Source organism: Nicotiana tomentosiformis, chromosome 3, assembly GCF_000390325.3.
Source record: "Nicotiana tomentosiformis chromosome 3, ASM39032v3, whole genome shotgun sequence".
Taxonomy (NCBI): Eukaryota; Viridiplantae; Streptophyta; class Magnoliopsida; order Solanales; family Solanaceae; genus Nicotiana; species Nicotiana tomentosiformis.
This window is the reverse complement of record NC_090814.1, coordinates 24,152,960-24,168,238: the sequence shown is the minus strand read 5'-3', so window position 1 is coordinate 24,168,238 and position 15,279 is coordinate 24,152,960. Positions and strand designations below refer to the sequence as shown.

Below are 15,279 nucleotides of genomic sequence, written 5' to 3'. Positions count from 1 at the left end.
ATGGGAGAAAAGACTATTGAAGCTAACGACAAGAAGGTGGAGAGTTACAACTCCAGGGTTGACCAAATTCCCGGAGCGCCACCGATATTGAAAGTCCTAGACTCCAAGAAGTTCATTCAGAAACCCTTCCCTCCGAGCGCAGCCCCGAAGTCGATCCCTAAAAAGTTCCGCATGCCTGAAATTTCTAAGTACAACGGGACAACTGACCCAAATGAACATGTGACCTCATATACTTGTGCCATCAAGGGGAATGACTTAGAAGATGATGGGATCGAATCTGTCTTGCTGATAAAAATCAGAGAGACCTTGTCAAAAGGAGCTATGATAAGGTATCACAGCCTACCTCTTAACTCTATTGACTCGTTTGCTATGCTTGCAGATTCCTTCGTAAAAGCACACGCCGGGGCTATCAAGGTTGAGACCAGGAAGCCAGACCTTTTCAAAGTGAAACAGAGGGATAATAAGATGCTCAGAGAATTCGTGTCCCGGTTTCAGATGGAACAGATGGACCTGCCTCTGGTCGCGCACAATTGGGCCGTTCAGGCCTTTACCCAAGGGCTCAATACTCCAAGCTCATTGGTTTCGCAGCAGTTGAAGCAAAATGTGGTAGAATATTTAGCCGTAACTTAGGCCGACGTGCATAACCGATCTCAGTAAAAAATTAGAGTCGAAGATGATCAGCTTGGATCTCCTTACGGGTCTCTTTATCCTATCCGAACCAATGACATACCAAAAAGGGACATTGATCGCGAATCGAGGCCAAATAAGGACCGATATCAGCCGTATATCGGTGATCGTAGGAGTAACGGATTCGGACGAAACCCTGCGAGAAATGAAAGTAGAAGCGATCTAAGTCAAAATAACTGGGGACTCATAAGCAAAAAAGGTTTTGACAGGCCCATCGGGCCTAAGGAAGCACCAAGGTTATCAGAGTACACCTTCAACGTCAATGCTGCTGCTATCATAACCACCATCGGGCGCATCATAGATACCAAGTGGCCTCGAACTCTACAGTCCGATCCAGCCCAAAGGGATCCTAACCAAATGTGCAAATATCATGGCACTCACGGCCACAGAACGGAGGACTGCCGGCAATTAAGAGAGGAAGTAGCCCTGTTATTCAACAACGGATATCTCCAAGAGTTCCTCAGCGATTGAGGGAAGAATGATTTGAGAAATAGATATTCTAATAAACAGATCGAGCAGGAGGAACCTCAACACGTCATTAACATGATCATCAGCAGGGTCGACGTTCCCCAAGGGCCGATGCTGAAGCGCACCAAAGTATCCATCATAAGGAAAAATAGACTCGGGATTATGTGCCGAAAGGAACCTTGTCTTTCAACAACGAGGACGCTAAAGGGATCATGCAGCCCCACAATGATGCACTGGTAATATATGTACTCATAAATAAATCTCGAGTTAAGCGTGTGTATCCAGTTAGCTCGGCCAACATCATCAGATCAAGGGTCGTTGAACAACTCGGTCTACTAGATCAGATCATGCCTGCAGTCCGAGTTCTAAACGGATTCAACATGGCATGTGAGACTACTAAAGGGGAGATAACATTATCGGTAAATATCGCCGGGACCAATCAGGAAGCCAAGTTATATGTAATCAAAGGAGACATGAGGTACAACGCTCTGTTCGGAAGGCCATGGATCCACAATATAAGGGGGGTACCCTCGACTCTGCACCAAGTGATGAAATTCCCAACGCTAGGAGGGACAAAAACAATTTACGGAGAATAACTGGGTGCAAATGAGATGTTTGTGGTCGACAAGGTGGTTCCAGTATCCGCACTTACACCGACAAAAGGTCTAGGTTCAGCCTCCAAGCAAGAAGACAAATAGCAATTACCTACACCGGCCCCGACCCAACCGGAGAAGCAGGGGAACGATGAAAATGATGATTACAGGGTTCCCAGGTATTTTATAGCCCCCGATGATTCCGATGCTACCAAATTGACAGTCGAGGAACTGGAGCAAGTCGTTCTGATTGAGCACTTGCCCGATCGAAAGGTATACCTGGGTACGGGGTTGAGTCCTAATATCAGGAAAAAACTCATTCAATTCCTTATGGCTAACATAAATTGTTTCACTTGGTCCCACCCTGATATGATAGGGATCCCGTCAGAAATAATCACTCACAAGCTATGCCTGGACCCAAAGTTCCACCCGGTCAAGCAGAAGAGGAGATCTCAGTCCGAGGTCAACTATGCATTCATCAAGGACGAGGTATCTAAACTCCTTAAAATAGGGTCTATCCGGGAGGTTAAGTACCCGTATTGGTTAGCAAACGTAGTAGTAGTCCCTAAAAAAGGAAACAAATTAAGAATGTGTGTAGACTATAAAGACTTGAATTAGGCATGTCCCAAGGACTCTTTCCCTTTGCCTAACATCGATCGCATGATCGATGAAATGGCCAACCACAAGATTCTCAATTTTCTCGACGCTTATTCTGGGTACAACCAAATTCGGATGGACCCGGACGATCAAGAAAAGACTTCCTTCATCACTAAGTACAACACCTACTGCTATAACGTAATTCCATTCGGACTAAAAAATGTCGGTGCCACTTACCAATGCCTAGTAAATCGGATGTTCGAAGAACAAATAGGAAAATCAATGGAGGTTTACCTTGACGATATGTTGGTTAAGTCCATCCGAGCAGAGGACCATTTGAAACATTTGCAGGAAACCTTCAGCATATTGAAGAAGTACGCTATGAAGTCGAACCCGGAGAAATGTGCATTCGGATTCAGGTCCGGGAAATTTCTCCAGTTTATGGTATCCAACCGGGAAATCAAGATTAATCCCGATAAGATCAAGGCCATCGAAGATATCACTGTTGTGGATAATGTCAAGGCCGTTCAAAGGTTAACCGAACGCATAGCCGCCCTGGGGCAATTCATCTTGAGGTTCTCCAACAAGAGCCACCGTTTCTTCTCACTGTCGAAGAAAAATAATAACTTCTCATGGAACCCGGAGTGCCAATGAGCCTTGGATGAACTCAAGCGGTATATCTCGAGCCCACTTCTACTTCACACTCCGAAGATAGACGAACAACTATACTTGTACTTAACAGTATCCGAGATAGCGGTAAGTTGAGTCCTGGTATGGAAGAAGAAGGTACGCAATTTACAATCTATTATATTAGCAGGACTCTAGGTGAGGCCGAAACTAGATACCCTCACTTAGAAAAGCTGGAGCTCGCTTTGCTAAGTGCCTCTAGGAAGCTAAAATCGTACTTTCAATGTCACCCCATATGTATTGTAACTACTTACCCATTGAGAAATAAAATGCATAAACCGGAGCTCTTGGGATGATTGGCCAAATGGGCCATTGAGATCAGCAGGTACGATATAGAATATCAGCCCCGGACCGTATCAAGTTTCAAATTTTGGCATATTCGTTGCCGACTTTACGCCGGCCCTAATACCCGAGGTCGAAAGAGAGTTGTTGTTAAACTCGGGGACATCTTTAGGAATCTGGACCCTCTTTAAGGACGGCGACTCAAACGCAAAGGGGTCCGGACTTGGCATTGTATTGAAGCCACCAAAAGGTAATGTAGTTAGACAATCTATTAGGACTATAAAATTAACTAACAATGAGGCCGAGTATGAGGCCAAGAATGTAGGTCTCGAACTGGCCAAAAGCTTGTGGGCAGAGGTAATCGAATCTAAGTGCGACTCCTTCCTTGTGGTGAACCAAGTTAATGGGACATTCGAAGTCAGAGAGGAACGAATGCAAAGATACCTGGATAAACTACAGGTAAATTTACATCGGTTGAAGGAATGGACTCTACAACATGTACATCGGGATCAAAACAACGAGGTTGATGCTCTTGCTAACTTGGGATCGTCGGTCAACGTAGATGAGTTCAACTTGGGGGCGGTCGTACAGCTCATGAGATTGGTAGTGGAAGAAGGTCACGCCGAGATAAACTCAACAAGCCTGATTTGGCACTGGAGAAACAAATATATAGAGTATCTGAAGACTGGAAAACTGCCCTCAGACCCTAAGGAATCGAGGACTCTGCGTACGAAGGTGGCCTGGTTCAACTTGTCTGAATAAGGTACCTTGTTCCGGAGAACGTTCGATGGCCCACTCTCAATATGTCTAGGACCAGGAGACACCGAGTATGTTCGGAGGGAAGTCTACGAAGGCACCTGCGGAAATCATTCAGGCACCGAATCATTAGTTCAAAAAATAATCAGAGCCGGCTACTATTGGATCAACATAGAAAAAGACGCGTAGGAGTTCGTACGAAAATGCGACGGATGTCAGAGGCATTCTCCGATGATTCATCAGCCCGAGGAGCTACTACATTCGGTCTTGTCACCCTGGCCATTCATGAAATGGGGAATGGACATCGTCGTCCCCCTTCCATGGGCACCCGGTAAGGCTCAATTTATATTGTTTATGACTGACTATTTTTCTAAATGGATGAAAGCCTAGTCATTTGGGAAAGTCAGGGAGAAGGATGTCATTGATTCTGGGACCACATAATATGCCGGTGCGGAATGCTGACCGAGATCATGTGCGACAATGGGAAGCGGTTCATCGGCAGTAAAGTAAGCAAGTTTTTCGAAGACCATAAGATCAAAAGGATCTTATCGACACCCTATCACCCTAGTGGGAACGGGCAAGCGGAGTCCATGAACAAAACCATACTCCAAAACCTCAGAAAGAGCTTGATTGACGCCAAAGAAAAATGGAAAGAAATCTTGCCAAAAGTCCTATAGGCATACCATATGACCTCAAAGTCTAGTACCGGGGCCACCCCGTTCTCGTTGGTTTATGGCGCCGAGGCGCTAATGCTGGTTGAAGTGGGAGAACTGAGTCTCAGGTTCCGATATGCAATCGAAGAGTCAAACGACGAGGCCATGAATACAAGCCTAGAACTGTTAGATGAAAGGCGCGAAGCCGCCCTCGTCCGGTTGGCCGCCCAAAAACAATGGATCGAGAGGTATTACAATCGAAGAGCCAGCCTTTGACACTACAACATCGGGGACTTAGTATTAAGAAAAATCACACTAAGCACCCCGAAACCCGAACGAAGGGAAACTGGGGCCGAACTGGGAAGGTCCTTATCAAATTATCGATATCACCAGAAAAGGATCGTACAAACTTGGAGCAATGAACGGTGAGCGACTACCAAACAACTGGAGTATAACTCACTTGAAACGATACTACTGCTAAGGTATGCTCCCATTCATTTCTTTTATTTATTTATATTTTGGACTAACGCTTGCAGGTGACCGTCAAAGAACGATACAATTTTTAGGCCTGAAAGCACGCGTTGCACTCTTTCTCCCTTGAACCGGTTTTGCCCCAAATGGGTTTTTTAGGCAAGGTTTTTAACAAGGTAACAGTGGATCGTGCTAACTTAGAATCGAAGACCGGTTGTGAACCGATGTGAAGGATCACATCAACAGTATCCGAGGCTTCTCAATGATCAGCCTCGAACACTAGGGGCATCACCCTCGGATAATAATTTTAGCAAGGAAAGAAACTTTGTGCTCGAATAGTCTAGGTGTCACGACCAAAAATCCTAACCTGTCATGATGGCACCTATCGTGGTACTAGGCAAGACGAAATTTTAAAAATATTTCCAACACTTTTAACAGAAAATGAATTAAAGCAGTTCAAACAATAAAAATTTCATAAACGGGATAGAAACCCAAAATACAGTGCGGAAGTTCCCAACCACCGGGGTGTCACAGAGTACATGAACATCTATACATCACAAGTCTGGAAATACTGTCGATGATAATCAAAAACTAAATATAATGAGTAGAAAGATAGGGAAGGAGAAACAAGGTCTGTGAAATGCCAACCAGCTACCTCGATAGTCTCCGAGAATCCGAACTCCACAACTCAGCAACCGCCGTGACCGGAAGCACATGGGTATGCACACAAGGTGTTGGGTGTAACGTGAGGACAACCAACTCAGTAAGTAACAAGACTAAAAAAAGAACTGAAAGTAGTGACGAGCTTCACAGTTCAATTACAGTGATTTCAACATAGGAAAGTAGGCATGCTCTCAAGTTCGGTAAATTAGGTCAAACAGTTACTCCATGACAAGTTTAAGTGAAACAGAGTGTAATATCTTTAAGAAATTTCAAGACAGTGATACATGGAAGCTAAGTGTAGAAATAATGAAATCAAATGCATCCTCTCAGGGCCACAGTCACTCAAACCTCCCACTCTCTCAGCACTCGTCACTTGACACTCGCACTCAGTAGGTACCTGCGCTCACTAGGGATGTGTACAGAATCCGAAGAGGCTCCTTCAACCCAAGCGCTATAATCCGCACGGATAGCTCACGTGCTGCATGGACAACTCATGTGCTATAGTATAATATCTGGATTCGCAGATACAACTCACGTGTTGCACGAACAACTCATGTACTATAGTATAATATCTGTATCCGCAGGGACAACTCACATGCTGCACGGACAACTCACGTGCTATAGTATCAATATCTCACAATCAGGCCCTCGGCCTCACGCAGTCATCAATCTCTCCAGTCTCCCGGGCTCTCAGTAATCATGAAAGTCAGCCCCAACAGAAATGATATAATGTGTCAACAAGGAACAATAGAGGCTGAGATATAATAACAAGTAAAACTGTGACTGAGCACAAAACAACCATTTAGCAGATAATTCAACATGTACACGATATTTGTGGGTCCTTACAGTGCCAACTTATAGTCTAAACATGATTTCTAACATGATTTATGGTTCAATTTCTCTGCTACATAGAGAATGTACAGATAACAACAGACTATTCAACTACACGGTTCCACGGAATTTGACCAAGTCACAATTCCTATGGTGCACGCCCACACGCCCGTCACCTAGCATGTGTGTGCCCTTATTGACGTGTTTCGAGACCTTCATTAGCTCGATTTAGTATTTCTCAATTTACGTGCGCAGTCCGTGTGTTTTTCCGAAAAAAGTTTAAGTGAAAATTTGAAGAAAATATGATTCTTGGCTTTAAAAATAACTTGAGTTGACTACATTCAATATTTTGTGTAAACGACTCCGGATCAGTATTTTAACAATCTCGGTAGGTCCGTATCATGATTTTTGGACTTGGGCATATGCCTGAAATTGAATTCGGAAGTCCCTAACTTGTTGACTTGATTTGTCGAAAGCTAGTAACTTGAAGGTTTAAATATTTCCTAGTTTTGATCGTAGGTTGATATGGCTACCGGGTTCGAATTTCAGTTCCAGAACTTGGTATAGGTTCATTTTGATATTTGAAACTTGTCTGCAAAATTCGGTGCAAAACGAAGTTGATTTGATAAGATTCGGACGCTCAGTTGTAAATTTGGAAGCTCCTGAGTTTCTTTGAAAATTTCATGCATTTTGATGTCTGATTCATAGTTTTAGGTGTTATTTTGATCGCGCGAGCGAGTTCGTATGATGTTATTACACTTGTGTACATGTTTGGTTTGGAGCCCGAGGGGCTTTGTGAATTTCGGATAGGCTACAGACCTTTTTGAACTTAGAAAATGTTGGTTTCAGCTGTTTTTTGGTGTCTGTTGATTGGGGGAGGATTTCTTCTATGCGAACACAGGGAAGCAGTCATGAACGCGGAGCAGTGGAGGGATTACCCTTTGCGAATGCGACCGTTCCCTCGCAAACACGATGGGTTGTGGCATTTGGGGGTAGACTCGGCAGTACTCTACGCGAACGCAAACCGAGGCTCGCGAACACGAAGGCCAGGGGTGAGGCCATCGTGAATGCGGAGGGTACATAGTGAATGCGCATGCCCTTTTGGTCGTTGTGCATCGCGATCGCGTCAGGTGCTTCGCGAATGCGAAGAGCACCTGGCGCCTAGTGTTATAAACTTTAAAAATAAATGGGATTTGAGTCATTTTTCACCATTTTCAAGTTTGAGCTAGGCCTAGAGGCGATTTGGAAGAGATTTTTCATCCCAACTTCATAGGTTAGAAGATTTTAACTTGTTTCCTTACATTTACATAAACACCCATTGATTTTAACCTTTAATCTATGCTTTTTTCATGTTAGAAATTAAGGATTTAGGTAGAAATTAGGAATTTTGAGAAATTGAGATTTAGACCTCAAATTGAGGTTGGATTTTGAAACTAATCACATAACGACCTCGGGGGTGAATGAGTAATTGGGTTTTGGCCAGAATCTCGGGTTTTGACCAAGCGGGCTCGAGGCTGACTTTTGTTGACTTTTTTCAAAATCATTAAAGATTGAATCTTTTTCACTCGTGGGTAGTTTCTAAAGCCTGTTTTGAATTATTTAAACTATATTTGGTTAGATTTGATTGGTCTGGAGGCTAATTCTAAAGGAAAAGCTGCAGTTGAGCATTGATTTGGTGGTTGTGGAGTGAGGTAAGTGTCGTGGTTAACCTTGACTTGAGGGATTAAGACTTGTTGGTTTATTTGCTACGTGAATTATGTGTGGGAATGACATATATGTGAGGTGATGAGTACATATGCATTGTTATTGGGTTAAAGCATGCGGGTGGGAATTATTTCTTTGTTCTAAGTTGTTTATTTGACTTTGTTTTTCCATGCTTAGGTTAGATTATTTGTCTCATATGTATTGTTTATTTTGAATATGTTGGGAATTTTTGAAAGTTGAGTTTGATATCCTGGCACTATAATTGAAGTGAAATTGTTTCCCGCCTTGTATTTATTATTTTAATTTGTATTGTTGATTTGGTGAGGAAGAGTGAAAAGCATGAAGGGTGTTGTCGTGCCTTATTTGCATTCATTATCATATATTAAGAGATGTTGAGAGTAAAATCAAGAGGGGTAATGCCGTGCCAGTGAGTAAAAGCACGAAGGGTGATGCCGTGCCATTTCATTTATGATATTACATGGTGAGGACGAGAGTAAAAACACGAAGGGTGATTTCATACCATCTTCATTTCATTGCCTTATTTGATTTCCGATTTTGGTGATTTACTTGGTTATATTGTTGCCTATTTCGGAAGATGTTATTTTGTGATTTCGTACTTGCCATTTTTATGATATTTTCCCTTTCGCATGTCCCCTCCCAGTTAATATTTTATCGTTCTACTTGTTATTTTGCTGCTTTATATATTTGTACATGGTTTTTACGTAGGTGTCTTGTCATAGCCTTGTCAGTACCTTGTCGAGGTTAGGCTCGACACTTATAGAGTACATTGGGTCGATTTTACTCATGCTACACTTTTCACTTCTTGTGCAGATACTTTTATTGGTCCCAACGATGCTTAGAGGTGTATCTGCTCAGATAACATTGCTTCAGAGACTTGAGGTATATCTACTGGCTTTCGCAGACCTTGAAGTGCTCTTCCATTTCCTACCTTTACTGTTTATCTCATTCAGACAGTTGTATTTATTTCAAACTATACTTGTAGACTTCTAGTTTCTCATGTACTTGTGACACCAGACTTCTAGAGTTGAGTTAGACTACATTATGTTATGGGTTTATTTCATGTATTTCAGCTTTAATCTTCGTTAATAATTGTTATTATTCTATTTTGAACTGCTTAATTATTAAATTGTTTAACTAATGTTTGTTTGCCTAGCAAGTGGACATTAGGCGCCATCACGACCCCGAGGTTGGGATTCCGGGTCGTGACAAGTTGGTATCAGAGCACTAGGTTTCTTAAGTCTCGCAAGTCATGAGTAAGCTAGTAGAGTTTGGAGGATCGGTACGGAGACGTCTGTACTTATCTTCTAGAGGCTACGAGGTTTTGGGAAAATTTGACTTCTTTCTTTCCCTATCGTGCGATTTATTCTATCATTGATGTTTGAATCACTCCATTCTTGTTATTTCGTAGATGGTGAGAACACACATAACTTCTATAGCCGTGCAAGAGTCGGAGCCCCCTATTGCAACCTTTACCAAGGGTAGAAGCCGAGACCGAGGTCGAGTCAGAGGCCGAGGTAGAGGCAGAACTCATGCTAGAGATTGTGCACCAGCACCAACTGTGGAGCCTCAGATTGATCATAAGGAGAAGATCCCAGCTTAGAATGCACCAGTCAGACCCGCTCAGGTCCCGGAGGGATTTATTGCCACTCCCGTACTTCAGGATGCTCTAGTCCGTTTAGTGGACCTTATGGAGAGTGTGGCCCAGACCGATGCATTTTCGGTGGCACCAACTGTCTCTTAGGCTGGGGGAGGAGCACAGACTTCCGCTACTCACACTTCGGAGTAGATAGCTCCCATATATTCTCTACAATAGTCCAGCCAGTTGGGGTAGTTCAATATGTTGTTGCTACACGGACCGGGGAGAGGCCCGCGATGTCTTCTGAGAGATTGATGAGGTTGGATAAGTTCACAAAACTCTTCCATATTCACTTAAGTGGTGCACCTTCTGAGGACCCACGGGATTATTTGGACCGATTCTACGAGGTACTGAGCAACATGGGTATTGTAGAGTCCAATAGAGTAGACTTTGCAGTGTTTCAGATGACCAGTTCGGCAAAGAGATGGTGGCAGGATCATGTGCGGAGCAGACCAACTGGTTCACCGCCGCACACTTGCGATCAATTTTCACAGTTATTTCTGGAGAAATTAACTTCCGTCACTTTGAGAGAGGAGTACCGTAGGCAGTTTGAGCGCCTTCAGGCGAGTAGCATGACTGTTATCCAGTATGAGATCCGATTTGTAGACTTAGCTCTCCATGCAGTTATCTTACTCCCTACTGAGGGATAGAGTGAGGAGATTCATTGATGAACTTACTTTCAGTATTAGGCTACAGATGGCCAAAGAGATCGGAGATGATATTTATTTCCAGATAGCCGTAGAGATTGCTAGACAGATCGAGATGGTTCGTGGTTAGGATAGGGACAGTATCTAAGAAGAGGCCTCGTCACTTCGATGGTTTCAGTGGTGCCTAATATGGAAGTAGAAGTTCATTTGGTAGAGGCTATCCTCCTAGGTCGATTCAGTCAGCGCTTCAAGAATCCCACGATGCTTTGGGTAGTCGTGGTTCTTATGGGTCTCATCCTGAGCAACTAGCCTACAGAGCACCATCAGCTCCTATTGGTGCACCTCCGATCCAGAGTTATTAGGGTGGTATCCAAGTCAACAGGGCCAGTTCCAGGGTCAATAGTCATAGCAGCCGAGGGCTTGTTATACTTGTAGAGATCCGAGGCACGTTTCGAGATTTTGCCCTATGTCACAGGACGACATGCCACATCAGGGTTCTCGTGCCATGGTTTCATCACCGGTTACTTCACCGCCCGCTCAGCCAGCTAGAGGCGGGGAGCAAGCTACTAGAGGTGGAGGCAGACCATTAGAGGTGGAGGCCAGCCAGCTAGAGGCCGTCCGAGAGGCAGAGGTCAGAGTGGTGGGCCCCAACGCCATTTTTATGCATTTTCGGCTAAACCTGAGGTAGAGTCATCTAACGCCGTCATCACAGGTATTGTTTCAGTTTTCCATAGAGATGCTTCAGTTCAATTTGATTCGGGCTCTACATATTCCTATGTGTCGTCCTATTTTACTTCATATATGGTTATGCCTCGTGATTCTTTGAGTGCTCCTTTATATGTATCCACACCTGTGGGAGATTCTATTATTGTAGATCGTGTTTATCGCTCGTGTGTGATTTCTATCGGGAGCCTTAAGACTAGTGTAGATCTCCTACTTCTTGATATGGTAGACTTTGATGTTATCTTGGGCATTGATTGGTTATCATCTTATCACGCTATATTGGACTGTCACGCCAAGACGGTAACCTTAGCCATGGCGGGGTTGCCTCGATTAGAGTGGAGAGAGACTCCTGGCCATTCTACTAGCATGGTTATTTCTTATGTGAAGGCTTGTCATATGGTCGAGAAGGAATGCCTATCATATTTGGCATATATTCGTGATCCTAATGCGGAGGTTCCTTCCATGGATTCAGTATCAGTTGTGCGTGAGTTATCAGAGGTGTTTCCTGTAGATTTGTCGGGGATGCCACCTGTTGACACTCAATTTTGACCATTCGTATTTTAAAATTAACTTCTGTAGGCTTCCTAGTAAAAAAAGATAAAAATATAGTTTTTTGCACATTATTTGACTTTAATGCAATTTATTGATCATTATTCTTATTTTCACAAAATATAAGAATTTTTATCATTTTATTGCAATTAGTTGAATACTACCATTTTGTGCATTAATTCTCCTATTTTTAAATATTAAGATATTCTATCATTTTATTGTCTCTTAAAAATAAAACAGTAATGACAACAACACAATTGTAGTAGTTACATTTTTAATAAATATACCAATCATATTTTTCATTAAATAATTATATTTTAATTTTATAGCACATTTTATTAACTACATGGAAGCAATAAAATTTACTTCAAAATACAGATCAAGTTCAGTCAAACTCGACGTCCTATCTGATGCGACAAGACATTCAATGTGACAAGACATCATGACATGACATGACATGACATAACATTGACATGACTAGACATTTGATGCGACATGACCTTTGATGGGAGTTTTAACTGATTGGGGTCTCGATTTTACTCGGTATTGCGCATAGTCCTTGATCTGCACATCCCAACTCACATGAAAAACAATGTGTATTTACAAAGTCAATTAGTAAAGTATTGGTGAGGATGATTGGTTTAAAGTGCATATATAATACTCCCTCCGTTCCAATTAATGTGAATCTGTTTGATTGGGCACAGAGTTTAAGAAAAAATGAAGAGTTTTGAAATTTGTGGTCCTAAACAAGTCAAAAATGGGCACATAGTATTTGTATGGTTCTCATTAAGGGTAAAATTGTAAGTTTAAGCAAAATTATTTCCAAATTTAGAAAAGGATCATTCTTTTTGGAACGAACGAAAAAAGAAATAGGTTCACGTAAACTGGAATTGAACTGTAATGAGTTTGACTTCAATATACTCAAGTTATTATTGTTGTTAAAGACTAAATGGCAAGGTTATGTTGACTAGATGAGTTTGATTAGGAAGTAACTGAAACTACTTATTAAGCTATTCATGTGAGTGGTTGGAAAACATGCGGTTGGATGACTTAGAACACGAATTTGTTTCCTTCTAAAATATCTAACGACCAAGAGAGTCTCTAATTTTTATTAAGAAATGCAACAGTGCACTACAACAAAAGGGGAAATGGATATTCATGTTGGAAACAATCAATGACAACGAGGTGGTAATTAAAATAAAATTTTCAAGTTATGCTACTCAAAATATTAAGGTACCGCGCTGATGGTAGTGAATTTTGCGATGTTTTCAATTGAATGGAACCAATTAAGTTGATAATTGGCAAGGTCAATGTCAAGAAAATAATCCAAAGTAAAGAAAAATGATAAATATATTCCAGTAATATCAATTACATCAAGCTAAACACATAGTATATAATAGACTCCATAAGCTCGCAAGTTTATTCATTAATAGAGCAAACAAAACAAAAAAAAGCCAAGCCAAATAAGTTGATTCAATACAATTCATAAACATACGCACTTTTCAAGCCAAGACTTCTTCAAGGGTATATTTCAATAAGAGACCTTGTTCCTAAAGTGGGAGTTATTTTGTATTCATTGAAACCAGCATCAGTGAAGAGCCTCTCCCATTCCATTTTAGTTCTCTGTTTGGCAGCATAGCAAACCATCATTAACAAGTCCATATAATGCTGTGCTCGAACAAACTCATTTCTCACATTCGGATTTTCGAGCACTGTCTATGATTATCACCTTCCTTCCTTCTTCCCTACTCGGAATAGACTCTTTGCATTTCTTCAGTATCTTCACACAGTCTTCGTCGCTCCAGTTATGCAGAATTCACTGCTCAACCATGAATATTTTCGAGTAGATAAGATTTTAAAAGTCAGAAATTGTTAATTGTAAATTATCACAGAATAGGATGAGGCTCAAATAGGATATAACTCTAAAAAGAAGTAATAAAGATAATTCCTGAAAATCATTTAGCTGCATGTTTGCACTAAACTAAAATATAAAAATAGCCACAAGATTTGAATTTTCGTGGCAAACAAATTAAGTCTTTTGCCACAGTCAAACACCTTGTGGCACAATATAAAGATTGCTATATAGTTTATTTGCAGTGGCAAAGGATTGAGATTATTTGGTATGAGTATATATTTCGTAGCAAAAAAGTATTATCAATATAGCTACAACACAAAATATTTGTAGCAATAAGTATTAGTCCTTAGCCACAAATTATATAAAATTTGTAGCTAACTTTTAGTTACGCTATATTTTGCTCCAAAAAAAAATATTGTGGCTAAAGTCTTTAACTACTAAAATTTTTATATTTAGCTACAATGTACTTTTTAGCTACATAGGCAAAATGTTGTAGTGTTGGCTTCTGTAATGAGAAGAAATAAACGCCCAAAAAGAAAAGTATAAGTGCATTCAATTGGAAATTTATTAGTTGACCATGAGTTGTCAATAATTTGTGCAGGGCAGCATAGAATAAGGACATTTTACAAGGAACAGTACAGGAAACATTGACATATCAATATTGTCGTGGAAATGATGTTGTGTTCTATAGTACCTGTAATTAAGGACGAGGAAATTTACCAAGAGATTGATCAAAGTACATATCTTGGAAATGAGTTTCGCTACATTTCACATAAATTGACGATATAATTGATTTACCTGTAGATATCCTTTAGATGATCTGATTGTTTCACAACGACGATGCATATAATTTAAAAGAGTGATGCTTAAAAATAAGAGACACACAGTAACAAAAGTTGCTACACTTGTACCTTGAGTAAGATTGCATTAGCATTAGGAATCTTCTCATACTTCCTCCGACAAACTCCACATTCCCACTTCCCTTGAAGTTTCCAATTGCCACAGTGCCAGTGCCGCCTCCAACATCCACCAACGACGTCAATCCCTCAAAAACATGTTTACACTCCGTAATAAGAACATTGGAAATCAATCTCGAGTCACTGGCCATTGCCTCATTGAAACTATCACCTACTCTTGGTTCTTGCACATAGTAATCCCATAAAGATATCTCATGTGTGTCGCACCCCTTTTTTTACCCGCAAAATAATATTGTGTGAATTAAAGAGTTTTTCCAATTAAAGTGACAAAATTGAGTATGGATTATTTTATTTACAGAGTCGCCACTTGGAATTGATTTTGTTGGTGTTCCAAGTCACCTTTTATTTGAATCCCTAATCAAAGAAAGATTTGACTCTATTATTATTGGTCTGCGAAAACAAAATCCGGGTAAGGAATTCTGTTAACCGGAAAAAAGGTGTAAGGCATTCCTCGAATCTCATGGTTCTAGCACGGTCGC

At 41.3% G+C, this 15,279-nt stretch overlaps 1 protein-coding gene and 1 long non-coding RNA gene across 2 annotated transcripts; one reads left to right on the top strand and one right to left on the bottom strand.

The window, feature by feature from the left end:
- Window positions 1–11,497: 11,497 nt before the first annotated feature.
- LOC138907505 (uncharacterized) lies at window positions 11,498–11,968 on the top strand. Its single transcript, XM_070198104.1, has one exon. The coding sequence runs from the start codon at window positions 11,498–11,500 to the stop codon at window positions 11,966–11,968; it is 471 nt and encodes a 156-aa protein (XP_070054205.1).
- Window positions 11,969–13,581: 1,613 nt separating this feature from the next.
- On the bottom strand, window positions 13,582–15,020 carry LOC104112124 (uncharacterized). The gene is made up of 2 exons (XR_011414641.1): window positions 14,735–15,020; window positions 13,582–13,787 (listed from the first exon to the last, which is right to left on the bottom strand). It is a non-coding gene; the product is annotated as an uncharacterized lncRNA (long non-coding RNA).
- Between the last annotated feature and the right edge of the window lie 259 nt (window positions 15,021–15,279).